The sequence below is a fragment of the Macaca fascicularis genome, chromosome 8 (genome assembly GCF_037993035.2).
Source record: "Macaca fascicularis isolate 582-1 chromosome 8, T2T-MFA8v1.1".
Taxonomy (NCBI): Eukaryota; Metazoa; Chordata; class Mammalia; order Primates; family Cercopithecidae; genus Macaca; species Macaca fascicularis.
The window spans coordinates 60,357,751-60,379,634 of NC_088382.1; the positions used below are offsets into that span (position 1 = coordinate 60,357,751).

General features: G+C 33.8%; 1 protein-coding gene across 10 annotated transcripts in view; it reads left to right on the plus strand.

Moving 5' to 3' along the window:
- SNTG1 (syntrophin gamma 1) overlaps nt 1–21,884 on the plus strand; it is an 878,369-nt gene that overhangs the window by 571,712 nt on the left and 284,773 nt on the right. For 5 of the 10 annotated variants that reach the window (XM_045398223.3, XM_065519199.2, XM_045398229.3 and 2 more), the window contains 2 exons: nt 7,437–7,539; nt 20,350–20,394. In XM_045398223.3, coding sequence (XP_045254158.2) covers nt 7,437–7,539; nt 20,350–20,394 — 148 coding nt within the window. The remainder of the gene's footprint in view (nt 1–7,436; nt 7,540–20,349; nt 20,395–21,884) is intronic. The other 5 variants (XM_005563291.5, XM_073999984.1, XM_045398228.3 and 2 more) reach the window with 1 other exon arrangement.

A 21,884-nucleotide genomic window follows, 5' to 3' on the forward strand; every position in this document is an offset into this window, starting at 1 on the left:
AATACCCGTAATAAGCCAACTTCTTATTTTTCCTTCAGTTCATAAACCAGTGCATAAAAAAAAAAATGATTCATTCATTTGGTTTCCACATATAGTCACTATTTTAGAGTGAACAGTCAAGCATATTATAGTTTCTGGATTAGCCTATTTTATCTGTAAAGTGATCTGTTTCAATATCAACCCTCAAAGTCATTTTTAAGATCCTTTTCAGATAGGATCCAGAATAAGGAAATAATTTACTTATGTCAAGTGGGATAAGTCCAATGTTAATGTCACATTCTAGGTGACTGTTTTCCATCATTGTTACTAGTGGGCAGAAATACGTCAATCTGACTCTCTTAAGATCAAAGTCTTACTTGATTTCCTGATATTATGTGAGGTCAGTAACTATGATCCTCACAGACTAATCTTCCTGCCCTTGCTGTCTGTGAAGGGAGGTGTGTACGTGTTTCCTGATGTGTGCTTAAAATATGCATGGACAAAGCAGCAGTGCCTTCTTTTTATCAATTAAAAGCAAGCTCAGCTATGGGCATCCTTGGCTTTATATTCCAGAGTAGTGGCAGCTAGCTAAATTCCTCCTTAGAATCTCATAGAAGTTAGAATGGCCTCCAAGGGGAAATCAGAAAGGGCAAAGAACCAAAAAACGTTGTATGAACTTTTCTTCTTTTTTTTTTTTTTTTTTTTTTTTTTTTGAGACGGAGTCTCGCTCTGTCGCCCAGGCTGGAGTGCAGTGGCGCGATCTCGGCTCACTGCAAGCTCCGCCTCCCGGGTTCACGCCATTCTCCTGCCTCAGCCTCCCGAGTAGCTGGGACTACAGGCGCCCACAACCGCGCCCGGCTAATTTTTTGTATTTTTAGTAGAGACGGGGTTTCACCGTGGTCTCGATCTCCTGACCTCGTGATCCGCCCGCCTCGGCCTCCCAAAGTGCTGGGATTACAGGCGTGAGCCACCGCGCCCGGCTGAACTTTTCTTCTTAATAGATGAATGGAACTTAAGAATTTTCAGTTCATGAACTGAGTCGTTAGATTTGTAGTGGTTTTAATATTAGATTAAATCCATAAATATATATTTGAATTTAATTTCTCTTTTCTATTCTTATTGATTGTCACCATTTATCAATCCTCTTGCTTGGGTACTCACCTATAGAAGTTTGAGAGAATAACTGTGCTAATACTTTATCTGATTAAAATTCACAACATTTTATTTGAATTATAAAATGTGAATGAAAGTAAAAAGGACAACTGGATTTATTGGTAATTTCTGATTTGGCAGGAAGAATTCATTCATTATTATTCAAGATATAGAACCTATATTTTCAAACCTGACAGTATCAGGCTGATATAATACGCATTTAAACCATAGAAGAAAAACTGAAAAAATATACTATCTCAACCCTATTCCCTGAAAAGATTAATAATCCTGAATTAATTAAAAAATGTGTGTTTGTCAAAGACTTAAAATTATGATTACACAGATACTCATAAGTGACCTTATATTTTAAAAAATCATTATCTCTTTAGGGTGAGTTTTTATTATTGTTTAACATTCTTATATTTTTCACTTATATTTGAAAAAAACTTTAAGATTGAAGCACAAATGTAAAGCTTTACTGATGTAAATGACGAGTTGATGGGTGCTGATGAGTTGATGGCTGCAGCACACCAACATGGCACAAGTATACATATGTAACAAACCTGCACGTTATGCACATGTATCCTATAACTCAAAGTATAATAATAATAAAAAAATAAAATAAAATAAAATAAAATAAAAAAAGTAAAGCAATTGTCCATTGCCTATTTCGTAGGCAACCATATTTAACCTATACAGGTCATATTTTTCCCATATCTACACCCATATTCACATATTCCTATATTTATATACTTATTCAAAATTGATTTTCATACCATTATTTCTTTTTGTTTAATCCTAGATATTATCTATTTTACACTTACTATAGAATATGAGCACTTATCTATCTTTTTCCACTGCACCATATATTTTAATTTATCAGAAATTCTCAATATTGTCATATAATATTGATTATATTAATATTTAGAGGTTATAATATAATGTCAATACAAATACAGAAGCCAAGTTCATAAATTCATTCTAAGCCAAAAAAAGTAAAAGAAATAACACTGGAACTTTCAACGAGATTATCCTGAATCTATAGAAAAATAAGGCAGAATTGATATCTTCACAGTACTGTGTCCAGCAATCCATAACATAAAATACCCACCAACACAATCAAGATAATAAAATACTCATTTGCCCTAAAAGTTTAATCTTGCCACTGTATAATCTGTCCTTCTGCCTCTTCTCTTCTCCTCAATCCCTGAACAATCGCTAATCTGCTTTGTGGCACTATACATTTGTTTACATTTTCTACAATTTTATGTAAATGTAATCCTGTAGTTGGTACTATGTTTTCTGGCTTCTTTCATTTAATATAATTATTTTATATTTATTCACCTGGTATCATGTACCCATCACTCATTCATTTTTTCTTATTATTGTAGAGTCACACTCCATTATAAGGATATACTTGAGTTTGTTTACCCATTTACCTTCTGATGGACATTTGAGTTTTCTAAATTTTCTGATTAAAAATACAGCTGCCATGAATATTCATGAAAAGTATTTGTAAGGACATTTACTTTCATTTCTCTTGGATAAATTTCTAAAAATAAATTTACTGGATCATGTAGTGTGGCATGTTTCAATTTTATGAAATTGCTAAATTATTTTCTAAAATCATTGTAACATTTAAAATTTTTATTCTTAGTCTCTGAGCGGTCCAGTTCCTCCAACACCTTACACGCACTTAGTATCTGAGGCGTATATAATTTGGACATTTCAGAAGATTTATAGTGGTATCTCATTATAGTTTTAATTTACATTTCCCTAATTATGTTAAGCATATTTTCATGCACTTATTTGCCATCAACATAAGTTCAAGGATATACCTGCCTAAGATTTTTTTCTCATGTTTTATTAGGTCATTTGTATTATTATTGAGTTTTGAGTGTTTTAAAATATATTCCAGGTGTATATTATTTATCAGAAAAAGATTTACAAATATTTTCTCAAAGTTTGTGACTCTCTTAAAAGCATATTGTGTAAAAAACAATGGTTCAATTTTGATTACTCCCAACTTAACAATTTGTGTTTTTACGGGATGTACTTTGGATTAATAACTACAAAAATAAATCCTGCCTCAATGCCACAATGGTTTTCTCCAAAGTTTACTTCTAGAAGTTTTATAAGCTTAGACTTTACATTCAGGTGATTGATTCACTCTGAAGTAGTATTAGTATGTCATGTAAGGTATAGATCAAAGCTCCTTTTCTTTTCTAATGAGGATTTGAAATTGTCCCAGCACAATTTGTTAAAAAGATTTTACTTTCTCTACTTCATTGCAATATTGTTGAAAAATAGTTGTTTATTTTTGTTTGCATTTATTTCTGGACACATTTTATATTATATTATATTACATTATATTATATTACATTATATTACATCATATTATATTATTATTTTATCTATGTTTTTGATAGCACAATGTCTTGATGATTATAGTATTTTTATATCTCTTAAAATCAAACGATGTTGGTGTAATAGCTTTGTTTTTATTTTCCAAAGGTGGTTTGTTTATCCTGGATTTTTAAAATTTCCACATGAATTTTAATAACAGTTTGTCAATTTTTTTTTAAAAAGTCTGCTGGGATTCTCATATGTCAATTAGAGTAGATAAATATTGAATTTTGTGACACATATATTTAAATGTTTAAAAATTACTCATAGCAATGTTTTGTATACAGGGCTTTTACTACTTTTGTTAGACTGATACATAAATATTTCATGATTTTGGTGATTTTATAAATTTTTTAAATTAGAAATTCTGATTTTTTATAAAGAAATATAATTATTTTATATTTATCTTATTTCCTGAAACTCTGCTAAAAAGATTAGTTATGATTAGTTCTAGGAGATTTTTATTTTATTTTATTTTATTTTTTGGTAGATTCTAGTGCACTTTTTTGTAAGCCATCATGTCATCTGCAGATAGATGCTTTTGTACTTTCTTTTCAAATATAGATAACTACTTTTTTTCTCTATATTGCCCTGCCTAGTACCTTTATGGAAATGTTGACTTAAAGTAGATTGTGTGGACATTCTTTTATTTTTTCTAAACTGAAGTCATTAAGGCCTTTAGTCTTTTACCATTTAGTAATGATATTACTTGTAGTTTTTTTTTATAGCTTTCCCTCTGTCAGTTTGAGGAAGTTCTGTTCTACCATTACTTTGTTTAAAGCATTCAACAGATATGAATTTTGAATATTGCCAAATGTTTTTTGATATTTCAACTTAGGTTTTTATGTGGTTAATTACACCAATTGATTTTCTAATGTTAAACCAACCTTGTATTCCTGGATTAAACTTCAGTTGATCATGTTGTATTATCTGATTTGCATTGATCATGTTGTATTGTTTGATTTGTTAAAACATTTAATAATATTTACATAAGTCTTTTATCTGGCTCCTTTTAAAAGTTTTAAAAGTTTGTTCTTTTTTATCTTTAGTTTGCAAACTTTTAATTATGATGTGTCTTAGTGTAGATTTATTTGACAAGATCCTTTCGAGGTTTGTTAAGTTTCTTAAATCTGTGGGCTCATATCTGTCATCCAATTTGAGAAATTTTCAGACATTATATGTTTAAATACTCTTTCAGTCCCTCTTCTTTCTCCTCTCTTCTGTGACTCATATGATATGCATTTTATATATTTTATTACTATCCTTCAGGTTATTTTTTCTTTCTTTCTTTTTCTTTTTCTTTTTTTTTTTTTTTTTGGTCTATATAGTCTTTATTGTTCAGATTAGGTGAATTATATTATTCTGTCCTCATTTTTGTTACTTCTACTCTCTTTCATTCCTACTCTGTTATGGAACTATCCCCAAGTGTTTTTAAAATTTATGAAAAAATATTTGTGTAATATCTATTTGGATATTACAACATAACTTATTTTTTTGCTGAGATTTTATAATTTTTCACTTGAATCAAAAAAACTTGTAATTTCTTATGGCATCATTTTTGTTGATTGCTTCAAAATCCTTGTCAGAGAGTTCCAATATGTGATTTATCTCATTGGTATTAGTAGATTACTTCTTCCCTTTAAAATTGTGATTTTTCTGGTTCTCAATATGATATATAAGTTTTACTATATCCTGGTCATTTTGTTTATTATGTTAGGTGACTGCCTCTTACTTGAGATTTCTTTTTTTAAGCAGAAATTTACTATTTAGCTCACGGGTTTATGGACCATGATTCCACTTACGACATATGTTTTAGAGCCGTTTGGTGCTGCTTTTTCTGACTGATTTATCTCGTATCAATGGGCACCCACTGTTCCCTGCTGGGATAGTCTGAAGGGATGGAAAAAGTTTTCCCAGGTCAGTGCTGGTTATGGAGGGTTCCTCCCTGCTGTAGAGGAGGTAGGATAATGGGGACTTTGGAGCAAGTCTATCTTTGCTGGTACTCTCTGCTAGGACGGTGTCTCTAGGCGGGGGAGGGTAGTCTCAGGATCTTCACAAAGCAGCCTCTTTCACTGGGCACGTATGAGGAGGTACCGCTGCCAGTGTTCCCGGTTACACAGTGCCTCCGAGTGGGGCAGAGTATTCTCACACCCAGGGAGAAGGCTAGCACTTCTGCTGGCTTCCAGTTGTCACCACTCACTGATGTTTGTGGTCCTGCCTGGTATTAGTGGGGATCTCTTACAATCCAGAGGTAGTGTGAGCCTATCTAGCATGCTGTCTGTTTTAATGATGGGGCGGAGAAAATGCCCGGCCTGTTTGGTGTTCCTCTGTTTGGTGGAGCAGGTAATGTATCCGGTCTCTGTGCTGTTCAGTGCTGTCCTGAGACCCGTAATCAGGTTTCCCTTCTCTTTCCGTCTTTCAGAGTTCTTATTTGGTTGTCTCTTCTCTTCAGTGTTTACGGTTGTACTTCTTGGGGAGGAGCAGAGAGAGATGAGCTTGTCCGTTTAAAAATATATATATATATGTATGTATGTATGTATGTATGTATGTATGTATGTATTGACGGAGTTTCGCTCTTGCTGCTCAGGGTGGAGTGCAGAGGTGTGGTGTCGGCTCATTGCAACCTCTGCCTCCCAGGTTCAAACGATTCTTCTGCCTCAGCCTCCCGAGTAGCTGGGATTACAGATGCCTGCCACCAAAACCGGCTAATTTTTTTTTTTTTTTTTTTTTTTTCGTATTTTTAGTAGAGACAGAGGTTTTACCATTTTGGCTAGCCTGGTCTCGAATTGCAGACCTCAGGTGATCCACCTGCCTCGGTCTCCCAAAGTATTGGGATTACAGACACCAGCCACCACACCCAGCCATCTGTGCCATCTTGTCAGAACCAGAAGTCATTGTAAATTGGCTTTAAGTAGCCAATTCTTTAATGATTTGTGGTTGAACAATTTTTCAGTGTATTTAACAAGATATATTTCCATGTTTATGAACTGTTTTTTCACTGATTATTCTTGTCTTCTTATTTTACATGACCGTTTAAAATCATAAATATATTAATATCTTTTTCAGATGTATTTGGTATAAATAGCTCTTCAGCTTCTTTGTTCTTTTAGTTTTTTAAACAATTTTTAAGTTTTTACAATGCTTATATTTTTAGATATGATTTTTGGAGACATTGAAATTATTTTAACTGGAAAAACTAGACTTACTTATTCTATAATTTTAAAAATGTTGAGAGTCATTGATAATAACAGACTTCAACATTATATAACAACCGATGCTATTGATAATAACAGGTTTGCAGGGAAAAGAAAATATTAAGTAGAAGATGTAATGCCAATTTTTTTTTTTTTTTTTTTTTTTGCAAGAGGATTAGAGTGAATTGGTTCAATTTGATTTAATCTGAATTAGTACTCTGGTCAACATTGGCAGAATCAGATTTTTATGCTTTTAGAATAATTTTCTCTTATATCTTAGCCGATTTTATGTTGCATAATGGATGCTCCAAAGCTTATTCAATTTATTGGTGCATAATAGATGTTCAACAATTATTAATATTTACTAATAAATACAGTGTCCTGAACATTATATCTGTCTTTCTGTGGACTTCATGATTCGTCATATTGCCTAATATAGACTATAAATTCAAGAAGATCTCAATAAGTATGAATGGAAGATGCACATTGTATATAAACAGGGGATCACAAATTGTGACAAGAGGATGCACATTAATGACTCTTACTGAAATGATAAATAATTACCTCCCTCTATCTTTTATAAAATGCTTCTGACCACTAGGGAAAAATGGAAGGTGGAAAAAACAACCAATAATTTAAAGGCTTTGTCATCATATAAAATGATAAACGTAATGATAGTTTTATTCTTTTTATTCTTTTTTTTAGGTTCAGGTTCTTCGGAATGCTGGAGAAGAAGTGACTCTAACAGTGTCATTTTTAAAAAGAGCACCTGCTTTCCTCAAACTCCCATTGAATGAAGATTGTGCATGTAAGCATTTAGAAAGAATAGATAAAAGTGCTCACATCATTATAGCTACATAATTATTATTTTGACAATAATTGGTGATTTCTTCTTAAAGTTGAAATTTTTTCGTGACTGTAAATATCTTTATATTACAAAGTGTTCTACTAACCCTTATGAAAAGGAAACAGATTTTTTTTCTTCAAGTATAGAATCACCACATTATGGTTTTTTTTCTAACATACAATTGCAGAAGTATTACTTGTTTTAAAAATAAGCATCATATCAAATATCATGTATGCATTATGCATATCTATTAAATTTCATCAGAATACTTGGTGAATGTATTTTCTCTAACTAAAAATTACTATTAAGCAAGAATGTGTGCTTAGGTTAATCTGATGAGAGAATATAAGAAAAGCGTTTGCCTTTGTGGGAATGTACTAATTTACATAGAACTACTTAAAAAGTTATTTGTCAACTTTATTTTCTGGATGCATTTTCTAAAATGAAATGTATATTATCTAATACTTTTGCTGAAAAATTGAAGAATAATATATTTTTCACTGAGACATAATTTGTATGCAATAAAATGCAAATATCTTGCACAGTCGGAGCAGTTCTGAAAAGGCACACATTTGCTTAATCCACTTCCTGCAATCATAAAACTGTTCCCAGTAAATAACAGCCCAGAAATGACTACTCACTTACACTCTCTTCTTCATACATTATTTCACTTCTTCTAGAACTTTATAGAATGGAATTCTACTTTTTTTATTTTTTATTCTGGCTTCTTTCTTTATGAATAATTTCCTTCAGATTCACTTATGCTACATATTTCTTAGTTGGTTCATTTATATTGCTGTTTATTATTTCATTGTATGAATGTATTACATTTATTAATGCATCTTTCTGTTGAAGATGCCAGCACTGTTTCCAGTATTTTGCTATAATAAATAAAGCTGCTGGACACATTACTTATATTTTAAGTTCAGAGGTACAAGTGCACGGTTGTTACATAGGTAAACTTGTGTCATGGGGGTTCATTGTACACAAACCAGTTATTAAGCTTAGTGACCATTAGTTACTTATCCTGATCTTGTCCCTCCTCCAACCCTACATCCCACCGAAAGGCCACAGTGTGTGTGGTTCCCCTCTATTTGTCTATGTGTTCTCATCATATTGCTCTCACTTATAAGTGAGAATGTGAAGTATTTGATTTTCTGTTCCTGTGTTAGTTTGCTAAGGATAATGGCCTCCAGCTCCATCCATTCATGTCCCTGCAGTGGACATGATCTCATTCTTTTATTATGGTGTCATAGTATTTCATGGTGTATATGTACATTTTTGTTATTCATTATATCACTGAAGGGCATTTAGGTTGATTCCATGTCTTTACTATTGTGAATAGTGCTGCAATGAACGTACGCATGCATGTGTCTTTATAATAGAATGATTTATATATTTCAAGTATATACCATTTGACCCAGCAATCCCATCACTGGAAGCTTCTTGTATAAGGGTTTTGGCAGTTTTATAATTTTATTTTAGTACAATAAATACCTAAGAATGGAATTGCTGAGTGACTATATAGATGTATAATTAACTTGTTAATAAATTGCCAAATTTAGAGGGGTGCAGTGGCCCATGTCTATAATCCCAACATTTTGAGAAGCCGAGGCTGGCAGATCATCTAAGCTCAGGAGCTCAAGACCAACCTGAACAACATGTTAAAATGCCGTCTCTACCAAAAATAAAAATAAAAATAAAATAAAAATAAAATAAAATTCACCAGGCATGGTGGCATGTGCCTGTGGTTCCAGCTACTTGGGAGGCTGAGGTGGGAGGATGGCTTGAGCCTGGTAGGCTGAGGATGCAGTGAACTGAGATCATGCCACTGTACTCCAGCCTGGGTGACAGAGTGAGACCCGGTTTCAAAAATAAATAAATAAATAAATATAAATAAATTGCAAAATTTATTTCCAAAGTGAGCATATTTTTTATTGTGGGAAATAACACATAACTTAAAATTTACCATCTTTACCATTTTAAGTGTTCAGAAGAGTAGTCTTAAGTCTATGTACGTTAGTGTGTAACATATCTCTAGAAACTTTTGATATTGCAAAATGGAAATTCTATACCCCTTAAACTATTCCCTGTTTTCCTCAGAGTCACCCCCTGGCAAACACCATTGTACTTTATGTTTATAAGAATTTGACCACTTTAGTCACCTTGTGCACTTGGAATAATCCAGTATTGTTCTTTCTGTGATTAGCTTATTTCACTTAGCATAATGTTCTTAAGACTCATCTGTGTTGTAGAATATGACAAAATTTCATTCCTATGTGAGATTGAATAACATTCCTTTGTATGCATATACCACATTTTCTTTATTCAACCTTTATTCAAACCTTGAACAGTGAGCATTTAGGTTGGTTATTCTTTGTTATTGTGAATAATGCTGCAATGAACATGAGTGTACAAATACCTTTCACAACTCTGCTTTCAGTTATTTTTGATATACACTCAGAAATGGGATTCCTGGATCATATGATAATTCTATTTTTAGTTTTTTGAAGAATGACCATACTATTTTCCATAGCAGGTACATCATTTTACACTCTAAGTAACAGAGGCAAAGGTTCCAATTTCTGCATATCCTCACCAGCACTTCTTATTTTCTGTTTTTTACTTCGTTTTGTTTTGGTTTTGGTAGTGGCCATTCTAATGGTTGTCAGGTGATAACTCACTGTGGTTTTTATTTGAATTTCCCTGATAATCGGTAATGCTAAGCGTCTTTTCACATATTTATTGACCATTTGCATATTTTCTTTGAAGACATGTCTATTCAAGTCTTCCATCCAGTTTTAAATCTGGTTATTTATTTTGCTGTTGTTGAGTTGTAAGAATTATTTAGATACTCTGGCTATTAACGTATTATCAGACATATGGTTTGAAAATATTTGTTCCCATTTCAAAAGTTGCTGTTTCACTCTGTTGATCATTTTATTTATTTTACAAAAATTTTAATTCTTCTGTAGTCAAGTCTATTTTTGCTTCTAATGCCTATGTTTTTGGTGTCCTATTCAGGAAATAATTGCCAAATCCAGAGTCATAAATAGTTTTCTCTAAGTTTTCTGCTAGGATTTTTTACAGTTCAAGTCTAATGTTTAGGAATTTAATTTGTTTTGAGTCAATTTCTACACATAATATCAGATAAGTGCCCAACATTCTTTTGCATGAGGATATCCAGTTTTTCCAATACAATTAATTGAAGAGAAGATTATTCTTTCCCTATTGTATAACCTTAACAAGTTTGTTTAAAATAATTTCATCACATATTGAGGGTTAATTTTAGGATTATTCTGTTTCATTTTTCTGTGTGTCTGAATTAATGCCAGTACCACGTTGTTTTGATTACTGCAGCTTTGTAGTATATCTTGAGTTCAGAAAGTGTAAAGCCCCAGCTCTGTTTTTCTTTCTCCAGAATTTTTTGACTATTCAGAATTAGTTGAGGTTCTATATGAATTTTAGGATAGATTTTCTATTTCTGCAACATAATACCATTGAGATTTTGATAGGGATTGCATTGAACCTATAGATTGCATTGCTTAGTATGGACATTTTAACAACATTAATTCTTCCAATACATTAGCATGGAATGTCTTTCCATTTATTTGTTTCATCTTTAATTTCTCAATGATGTTTTCTAGTTTTCAGTGTAAAGACTTTTAACTTTTTGGGTTAGATTATTCCTAATTATTCTTTTTGATGCTATTATAAGTAAAATTGTTTTCCTTTTTTATTGTTAATGGATAGAAACATCTGATTTTTTATGTTGTCTATTCTGCAACTCCCTTAGACTTGTTTATTAGTTCTAACATTTTTGTGTGTGTTTAAACTTGAGAGTTCTCTACACGCAAGCTCATATCTGCAAACAAAGATAATTTTACTTCTTCTTTTGAATTTGGGTGACTTTTATTTCTTAGTCTTGCCTAATTGCTTCTGGCTATAACTTTGGGTTGCATGTTGAATAGAGGACTTGAGAATGGGCATCCTTGCCTTATTCCTAATCTTAGAGGAAAAGCTTTCAGTTTTCCATCATTCAGTCTAGGGTTAGCTGTGGGCTTTTTATATATGAATTACCTTTATTATGTTGAGATAATTTCCTTCTGTTCCTAGTTTGTAAAATGTATTATATTTTAAATTGTGAAAACGTATTGAATTTGACAAATGCTTTTTTCTTCATCAATTGAGGTGACTATGTGGGATTTTTTTTTTTCTGCCATTCTGTTACTGTGGTGTGTTAATTACATGGATAGATTTTTTTTCATGTTGAACCATCCTTGCATTTCAGGAGTAAGTCACAATTGATCATGGTGTATAATCTTTTAAATTGGTAGTTGAATTCAGTTTTTTAGTATCTTTTTGAGAACTTTTGCATTCAAGTTCATCAGGAGTACTGGTTTGTAGTTTAATTTTTTTGTAGTATCTTTGTCTGGTTTTCATATCTGGGTAATGTTCACCTCAAATTGGAAACTGCTTTCCCCTCATCAAATTTTTTTTAAAGAATATGAGAAGGATCAGTGCTAATTCTTCTTTAAATGCTTGGTAAAGCTCTACAGGAAAACCATCTGGTTGTGGGCTCTTCCTTTATGTGAAGAATTTATTAATGATTCAATTGCCTTACTAGTTTTATGTCTGTCTGTATTTTTTGTTTTTCCATAATTGATTGTTGGTATGTCACGTATTTCTAGAATTTTATCTATTTTTTCTAGATTATTCAGTTTGTTGGCACATAATTGTCCACATTACTCTCTAACAATCATTTTGGTTTTTGTGGCATCAGTTGTCATGTCTACTCTTTCATTTCTAATTTTTATTTACATTTTTTAACTTTTTGGATTAGCCTAGTCAAAGTTTTGTCATTATTGTTGATCTTTTCAATAAACCAAGTATTCGCTTAGTTGATTTTCTATATTGTCTTTCCATTTTATTTATTTCTGCTCTAATCTTTATAATTACTCTCCTTCTGCTACCTTGGGTTTAGTTTATTTCTTTTTCTAGTTTTCGAAGGGTAAAATTTGGTTGTAGATTAGAGGTTTTTAAATTATTTTGTAACGTACTGCTTTAACATACGAATGTTTACTGATAAAATTTTGTCTCTTAGTAACGCTTTTACTGTATCCTATGAGTTTGTGTATGTTGTGTTTCATTTTAATTTGTTGGATATTGTTTAAAATATTTTTAATTCCCTTGTGATTTCTTTTTTGACTCATTGGTTCTTCAAAATTTCATTTCTTAATTTCCACTCATTTGTGTATTTTTCAATTCTCTCTCTGCTATTGATTTCTAGTTTAATACCATTGTATCAGGAAAGATATTTGGTATGAGTAAAATCTTCTTAAATTTAATAAGACTTGTTTTGTGACCACACATGTAAACTATTAGGGAGAATATTTTGTGTACACATAAGAAGAACGTATATTTCAGGCAAACGGTCTGGAGTGGACCTCCAGCAAAATCCAGCAGACCTGCAGCATAAGGTCCCGATTGTTAAAAGGAAAACTAGCAAACAGAAATAGCATCACCATCAACAAAAAGGATGTCCACAAAAAAACCCATCCAAAGGCCCCAACATCAAAGACCAAAAATAGATAAATCCACGAAGATGAGGGAAATACCAGCACACAAAGGCTGCAAATTCCAAAAACCAGAGCACCACTTCTTCTCCAAAGGGTCACAACTCTTCACCAGCAAGGGAACAAAACTGGATGGAGAATGAGTTTGATGAAATTGACAGAAGTAGGCTTCAGAAGGTGGGTAATAACAAACTCCTCCAAGCTAAAGGAGCATGTCCTATCCCAATGCAAGGAAGCTAAGAACTTTGAAAAAAGGTTAGAGGAATTGCTAACTAGAATAACAAGTTTAGAGAAGAACATAAATGACCTGATGGAGCTGAAAAACACAGTATAAGAACTCCATGAAGCACACACAAGTATCAATAGCCAAATTGATCAAATGGAAGAAAGGATATCAGAGACTGAAGATTATCATAATGAAATAAAGTGTATAGACAAGATTAGAGAAAAAAGAGTGAAAAGGAATGAACAAAGTCTCCAAGAAATATGGAACTATGTGAAAAGACCAAATCTACATTTGAATGGTGTGCCCAAAAGTAACAGGGAGAATGGAACCAAGTCGGAAAACACTCGTCAGGATATTATCCAGGAGAACTTCCCCTACATAGCAAGGCAGGCCAACATTCAAATTCAGGAAATACTAAGAACACCACAAAGACACTCCTCAAGAAGAACAATCCCAGGACACATAATCATCAGACTCAGCAAGGTTGAAATGAAGGAAAAAGTGTTAAGGGCAGCCAGAGAGAAAGGTAGTGTTACCCACAAAGGGAAGCCCATCAGACTAACAGCAGATCTCTCTGCAGAAACCCTACAAGCCCGAAGAGAATGGGAGCTAATATTCAACATTCTTAAAGAAAAGAATTTTCAACCCAGAATTACATATCCAGTCAAACTAAGCTCCATAAGTGAAGGAGAAATAAAATCCTTTACAGAAAAGCAATTGCTGAGAAATTTTGTCACCGCTAAATCCACCTTACAAGACCTCCTGAAAAAAAAGTGCTAAATATGGAAAGGAAAAACTGATACCAGCAACTGCAAAACTATATCAAATTGTAAAGGCCATCAATGCCATTAAGGAACTGCATCAACTAATGGCAAAATAACCAGGTAGCATCATAATGACAGGATCAAATTCACACATACCAATATTAACCTTAAATGTAAATAGGCTAAATGCCCCAATTAAAAGACACAGACTGACAAATTGGACAAAGAGTTAAGACCCATTGGTGTGCTGTATTCAGGAGACCCATCTCATGTGCAAACACACACATAGGCTCAAATAAAGGGATGGAGGAATATTTACCAAGCAAATGGAAAGTAAAAAAATGCAGGGGTTGCAATTCTAGTCTCTGATAAAACAGACTTTAAACCAAAAAAGATCAAAAAAAGACAAAGGAGGGCATTACATAATGATAAAAGTATCAATGCAACAAGAAGAGCACCCAATATAGGAGCATCCTGATTCATAAAGCAAGTTCTTAGAGACCTACAAAGAGACTTAGACTCCCAGACAAAAATAGTGGGAGAGTTTAACACCACACTGTCAGTATTAGGCAGATCAAGGGGACAGAAAATTAACAGGTATATTCAGGACTTGAACTCAACTCTGGAGCAAGTGGATTTAATAGACGTCTTAAGAACTCTTCACCCCAAATCAACAGAATATAAATTCTTCTCAGCACCACATCACACTTATTCTAAAATTCACCATATAATTGGAAGTGAAACACACCTCTGCAAATGCAAAAGAATGAGAATCATAAGAAACAGTCTCTAAGATTATAAGGCTATCTAATAAGAACTCAGTATTAAGAAGCTCACTCAAAACCACACAACTACATGGAAAATGAACAACCTGCTCCAGAATGACTACTGGGTAAATAACAAAATTAAGGCAGAAATAAGTTTTTTGAAACCAATGAGAACAAAGACAAAACCTACCAGAATGTCTGGGACACCACTAAAGCATGTTTAGGGGGAAATTTATAGCACTAATTGCCTGCAAGAGAAAGTACAAGATTTCTAAAATTGACATCCTAACATAACAATCAAAAGAGCTAGAGAAGCAAGAGATAACAAATGTAAAAGCTATCAGAAGACAAGAAATAACTATGATTAGAGCAGAACTTAAGATGATGGAGACTCAAAAAACCTTTCAAAAAAATCAATGAATCCAGGGGCTATTTTTCTTTGAAAAGATTAATATAATAGACCACTATCCAGACCGATAAAGAAGAGAGAAGAATCAAGTAGACACAATAAAAAATGATAAAGGGGATATCACTACGATCCCATAGAAATATGTTACCACCATCAGAGAATACTATATACACCTCTATGCAAACAAACTAGAAAATATAGAAGAAATGGATAAATTCCTGGACACATACACCCTCCCAAGTCTAAACCAGGAGGAAGTCGAATCCCTGAATAGGCCAATAACAAGTTCTGAAGTTGAGGCAGTAATTAATAGCCTGCCAACCAAAAAAGCCGAGGACCAGATGGGTTCACAGTCAAATTCTACCAGAGGTACTAACAGGAGCTGGTATCATTCCTTCTTAAACTATTCCAAATCATAGAAAAAGAGGGACTCTGCCCTAACTCATTTTATGAGGCCAGCATCATCTTAATACCAAAACCTGGCAGAGCCACAACAAAAAAAGAAAATTTCAGGACAATATCCCTGATATACATTGAAGAGAAAATCCTCCATAAAATACTGGCAAACTGAATCCAGCAGCACATCAAAAACCTTATCCACCACCATCAAGCCGGCTTCATTCCTGGGATGCAAGACTGGTTAAACATATGCAAATCAATAAATGTAATCCATCATATAAACAGAACCAATGGCAAAAGCCACATAATTATCTCAATAGATGTAGAAAAGGCCTTCAATAAAATTTGACACCCTTTTATGTTAAAAACTCTCAATAATCTAGTTATTGATGGAATGTATCTCAAAATAATTAGAGCTATTTATGACAAACCCACAGCCAATATCATACTGAATGGGCAAAAGCTGGAAGCATTCCCTTTGAAAACCATCACAAGACAATGATGCCCTCTCTCACCACTCCTATTCAATGTAGTATTGGAAGTTCTGGCCAGGGCAATCAGGCAAGATAAATAAATAGAGTATATTCAAACAGGAAAAGACGAAGTCAAATTGTCTCTGTTTGCAGATGACATGATTGCATATTTAGAAAACCCTATTATCTCAGCCCTAAATCTCCTTAAGCTGATAAGCTACTTCAGCAAAGTCTCGGGATATAAAATCAATGGGAAAAAATTACAGTAATTCCTATGCACCATTAATACACAAACAGAGAGCCAAATCATAAGTGAACTCCCATTCACAATTGCTACAAAGAGAGTAAAATACCTAGGACTACAACTTACAGGGGAAGTGATTGATCTCTTCCAGGAGAACTGCAAAACACTGCTCAAGGAAATAAGAGAGGACACGAACAAATGGAAAAACATTCCATGTTCATGGATAGGAAGAATCAATAGAGTGAAAATGGCCATACTGCCCAAAGAAATTTATAGATTCAAGCTACCATTGACTTTCTTCACAGAATTAGAAAAAACTATGTTCAGTCTCATATGGAACCAAAGAAGAGCCCATAGAGCCTAGAGCACCCTAAGCAAAAGAACAAAACTGGAGGCATCATGCTACCTGACTTCAAACAATACTACAAGGCTACAGTAACAAAAATGTCATGGTACTGGTAACAAAACAGGTATATAGACCAAGGGAACAGAACTGAGGCCTCAGAAATAGCCACACATCTACAACCATCTGGTCTTTGACAAACCTGACAAAAACAAACAATGGGGAAAAGATTCCCTATTTAATAAATGGTGCTGGGAAAACTGGCTAGCCATATGCAGAAAACTGAAAATGGACCTCTTCCTTAAACCTTATACAAAAATTAACTCGTGATGGATTAAAGACTTAAACATAAGATCTAAAACCATAAAAACCCTAGAAGAAAATCTAGGCAATACCATTCAGGGCATAGGCATGGGCAAAGACTTCATGACTAAAACACCAAAAGCAATGGCAACAAAAGCCAATATTGACAAAAGGGGTCTAATTAAACTAAAGAGCTTCTGCACAAAAAAGAAACTATAATCAGGGTGAACAGGCAACCCACAGAATGGGAGAAAAAGACAAAGGGCTGATATCCAGAATCTATGAGGAACTTAAATTTACAAGAAACAAACAATGCCATCAAAAAGTGGGCAAAGGATATGAACAGACACTTCTCAAAAGAAGACATTTATGTGGCCAACAAACATATGAAAAAAAGCTCATCATCACTGATCATTAAATAAATGCAAATCAAACACAATGAGATACCATCTCATGTCAGTTAGAATAGCGATCATTTAGAAGTCAGGAAACAACAGATGCTAGTGAGGATTTGGAGAAACAGGAACGCTTTTACACTGTTGGTGCAAGTGTAAATTAGTTCAACCATGGTGGAAGACAAGGTGGCAATTCCTCAAGGATCTAGAACCAGAAATACGATTTGTCCCAGCAATCCCTTTACTGGGTATATACCCAAAGGAATATAAATAATTCTACCATAAAGACATATGCATACTTCTGTTTATTGTAGCAGTATTTACAATAGCCGAGACATGCAACCAACCCAATTGCCCATCAATGATAGACTGGATAAAGAAAAGTGGTGCATATACACCATAGAATACTATGCACCCATAAAAAGGATGAGTTCATTTCCTTTGAGGGACATGGATGAAACTGGAAACCATCACTCTCAGCAGACTAATGCAGGAACAGAAAACCAAGCACTGCATGTTCTCACTCATAAGTGGGAGCTGAACATTTGGGAACACATGGACACAGGGAGGGGAACATCACACACAAGGGCCTGATGGTGGGTGGAAGTCTAGGGGAGGGATAGCATTAGGAAAAATACATAATGTAGATGATGGGTTGATGGGTGCAGCAAACCACCATGGCACGTGCATAGCTATGTAACAAACCTGCATTTCCTGCACATGTACCCCAGGACTTGAAGTATAAAAAAAAAAAAAAAAAAAAAAAACTTTTGCTAAAACATGCTAAGAATCATCTGAACCTTCACTGAGTTGCAGCCTTTTTGTTAGTCTCTATGTTGATGGAGATGCTGACTGATCAGAGTGGTGGTCGCTGAAGTTTGGAATGGCTATGATAATTCCTTGAAATAGACAACAATGAAGTATGTCACATTCATTAACTCTTCCTTTCATGAAAGATTTCTCTGTAACATGTAATAGTCTTGGGGCATTTTACCCATATTAGAACTTCCTTCAAAATTAGTCAATCTTCTTAAACTCTGCAACCATTTTATCAACTAAGTTTATGTAATATTCCACATACTTATTGTCATTTCAACAATGTTCATAGCATCTTCACCAATAATAGATTCCATCTCAAGAAAACACTCATGAGATTGGAACAATTCAGTCACGTCTTCAAGCTCTACTTCTGATTGTAATTCTTCAGCTATTTCCTTCACATCTACACTTACTGCCTCCACTTGAGAAGTCTTGAATTCCTCAAAGTCACCCATGAGGGTTGGCATCAACTTCTTCCAAATGCCTCTTAATATTGATATTTTGACCTACTCCCATCAATATTAATCATGAATATCCTTTATAGTATCAACAATGGAGAATCCTTTCTAGAAGGTTTTCAATTGACTTTGCCTAGATCCATCAGAGTAATCCCCATCGACAGCAGCTATCCTTTTATTAAAAATATTTATTAAATAATATGATATGAAACTTTGAAATTCATTTTTGATCCATGGACTGCAGAATGGATTTTGTGTTAGCAGGCATGAGAACTACATTAATTTTGTCCATCTTCATCAATACTCTTGGGTGACCAGGTGCATTGTCAATAAGCAGTAATTATTGGAAAGGAATGTGTTTTGATGTGTGTTTCAGGGGGGGTGTGTGTGTGTGTGTGTTTGTGTGTTTGTGTGTTTCTGAGCAGTAGGTCTCAACAGTGGACTTAAATATTCGGTAAACCTTGCTATAAACAGATACACTGCCATCTAGGCCTTGTTGTTCCATTTCTAGAGCACAGGCAGAGTAGATTTAACATAATTATTAAGGGACCTATCCGTGCCCTAGGATTTCAGAACAGTAAATAAAAATGGAATTCAACTGATAGCAGCTGCATTAGACCCTAACAAGAGAGTTCGCTGAAGTTTGGAAGGCAGACATTGACTTCCTTTTATTTTTTTTGAGACAGAGTCTCATTCTGTCACCCAGGCTGGAGTGCAGGGGTGTGATTTGCACTCACTTCAGCCTCTGCCACCAAGGTTCTATCTATTCTTCTGCCTCAGACTCCCAAGTAGCTGGAAATACAGGTACGCACAGTTTATTTTTGTATTTTTAGGAGAGTCGGGATTTCAATGTGTTGGCCAGGATGGTCTTGATCTCCTGACCTTGTGATCTGCCTGCCTCAGCCTCCCAAAGTGCTGGGATTATAGGCATGAGCCACCGTGCCTGGCGTGACTTCCTTCTACCTAAGAAAGTCTTAGATGTCATCTTCTTCTAATATGAGGCTCTTTAATGGATAAATCAAAAATCTGTTTTTTAGTGAAGACGCATTCAGCATTGATCCCAGCCCTAGTTACAGCTTCTAAAGCTCCTGCAAGAGCACTTGTTTCTTCATCTTGTAATTTTATATATGGTGACAGTGTCTTTTCTTGAGTCCCATAAAGCAACATTTGCTATCTTCAAACTTTTGTTTCTGTACTTTCCTCACCTCTCAGCCTTTATAGAATTGAAGAGTGTTAGTATCTTGCTCTGTATTAAGATTTAGCTTAAGGGAATGCTGTGGCTGGATTGATCTACCCAGGCCACTAAAACTTTCTCCTTATCAGTAATAAGATTGTTTTGCTTCAACATATACGTGTTCACTGGTGTAGCACTTTTACTTTCCTTCAAACACTTTCCCTTTGCATTCACAACTTGGCTAACTGGCAGAAGTTTGTTTTTTGGCTTATCTTGGCTTTCAATATGCCTTCTTCACTAGGCTATTCTTTTTTAGCTTGTGATTTGAAGTGAGAGATTTGCAACTCTTTCTTTTACTTGAGCACTTAGAGGCCATTGTGGGGTTATTCATTGTTCTAATTTCAATATTATTGTATCTTAGGGAATATGGAGGCCCAAGGAGAGGGAGAGAGATGGGGAACAGATGGTGAGTTGAGCTGTCAGAACACATACAACATTTATTCATTAAGTTCCTTGCCTTACGTGGCATGGTTTGTGAAGCTCCAAAAGAATTACAATAGAAACGTAAATTATGACTGATCACAGATCACTATACCACGTAAAATAATAATAAAAAATTTGAAATACTGTGAGAATTACCAAAATGTGATGCAGAGACATAAAGGGACCACAAACTATTATAAAAACAGCATATAGATCTGCTGGATGCAGGGTTGACATAAACCTTCAATTTATAAAAATCTGTGAAGCAAAATCAAGCAAAATGTAATAAAATGAGGTATGTCTGTACTTGGATATTGGTTTTTAAATCCATTTAACCACTTTATGTCTGTGGTTTTGGAAGTTTATTCCACTTATGTTTAAATAATTGCTGATAAGGATGCACTTACTACTGTCATTTTGTTGTGTTCTGTATATCTTATAGTAACATTGTCTCTCTTTTCCTCTGTAGCTACTTTCATTTGTTTCCTTGTTTTTTGTAGTTCCATGCTTTGATCCTTTTATCAATTTCTTTTGTGTATCCTTTATAGGTATTTCTGTGACTTTTATTAGTATTGCATAGAACAAACTATAACAATTTATTTTAAATGGATAATAACTTAATAACAATATAAAGATCTTACTCCTTTACATTCCCTCCCCACCTTCTATACCATATACTGGTTTCACGTTAGTGTCTCTTTTGGGGAATGAAATATAGAGATTTCTATCCCACAATTTTGCTGTTATTAATTCCCTTTTACCTATTTTTAATGGACAAATATACTTGTTAAATTATTATTTTCTGTTAAAAACAAGTCACCTAGGCAAGAAATAATTGTAAGTTAATACACTTTATTAAATACTATTAACCGTTTTTAAATAAGTGAATTTAAACTGATAACTCCATGTCAATCACATACACTACCTTATAATTACAATTTGTTATATTTTAGATCCCTTAACCCGCTTGTATAGGTATAGTTCTGCCACAGATTCCACATCTGTGAATTTAGCCTACCGCAAATCAAAATTATTAATTAAAATACTACACGACAATAAAAATAATACAAATAAACAGTACAGTATAACAACTACATACATATCATTTACATTGCATTTGGTATTATATGCAGTCTAGAGATGATTTAAAATATACTGAAGGATGTGCATAGGCTATATGCAAATACTACATCATTTTATATAAGGGACTAGAGCAGATGTGAATTTTGGTATGTGCAGGGTGTCCTGGAATCAATCTCCCTGGGAGGAATGACTGTATAGTTATTTTTCACAGTTTTGTCATTTAAATTCTATACCACAATAAAAATTACTATGAACACACCTTCATTATTCTGTATTTGTCTACATCTACCTTTACCAGAGGACATTATTTTTTATATGCATTTCTGTTTCTGTCTAGTGTTCTTTTATTTCAACTTGAAGAATTCTCTTTAGCATTTTTTGTAAAAGAGT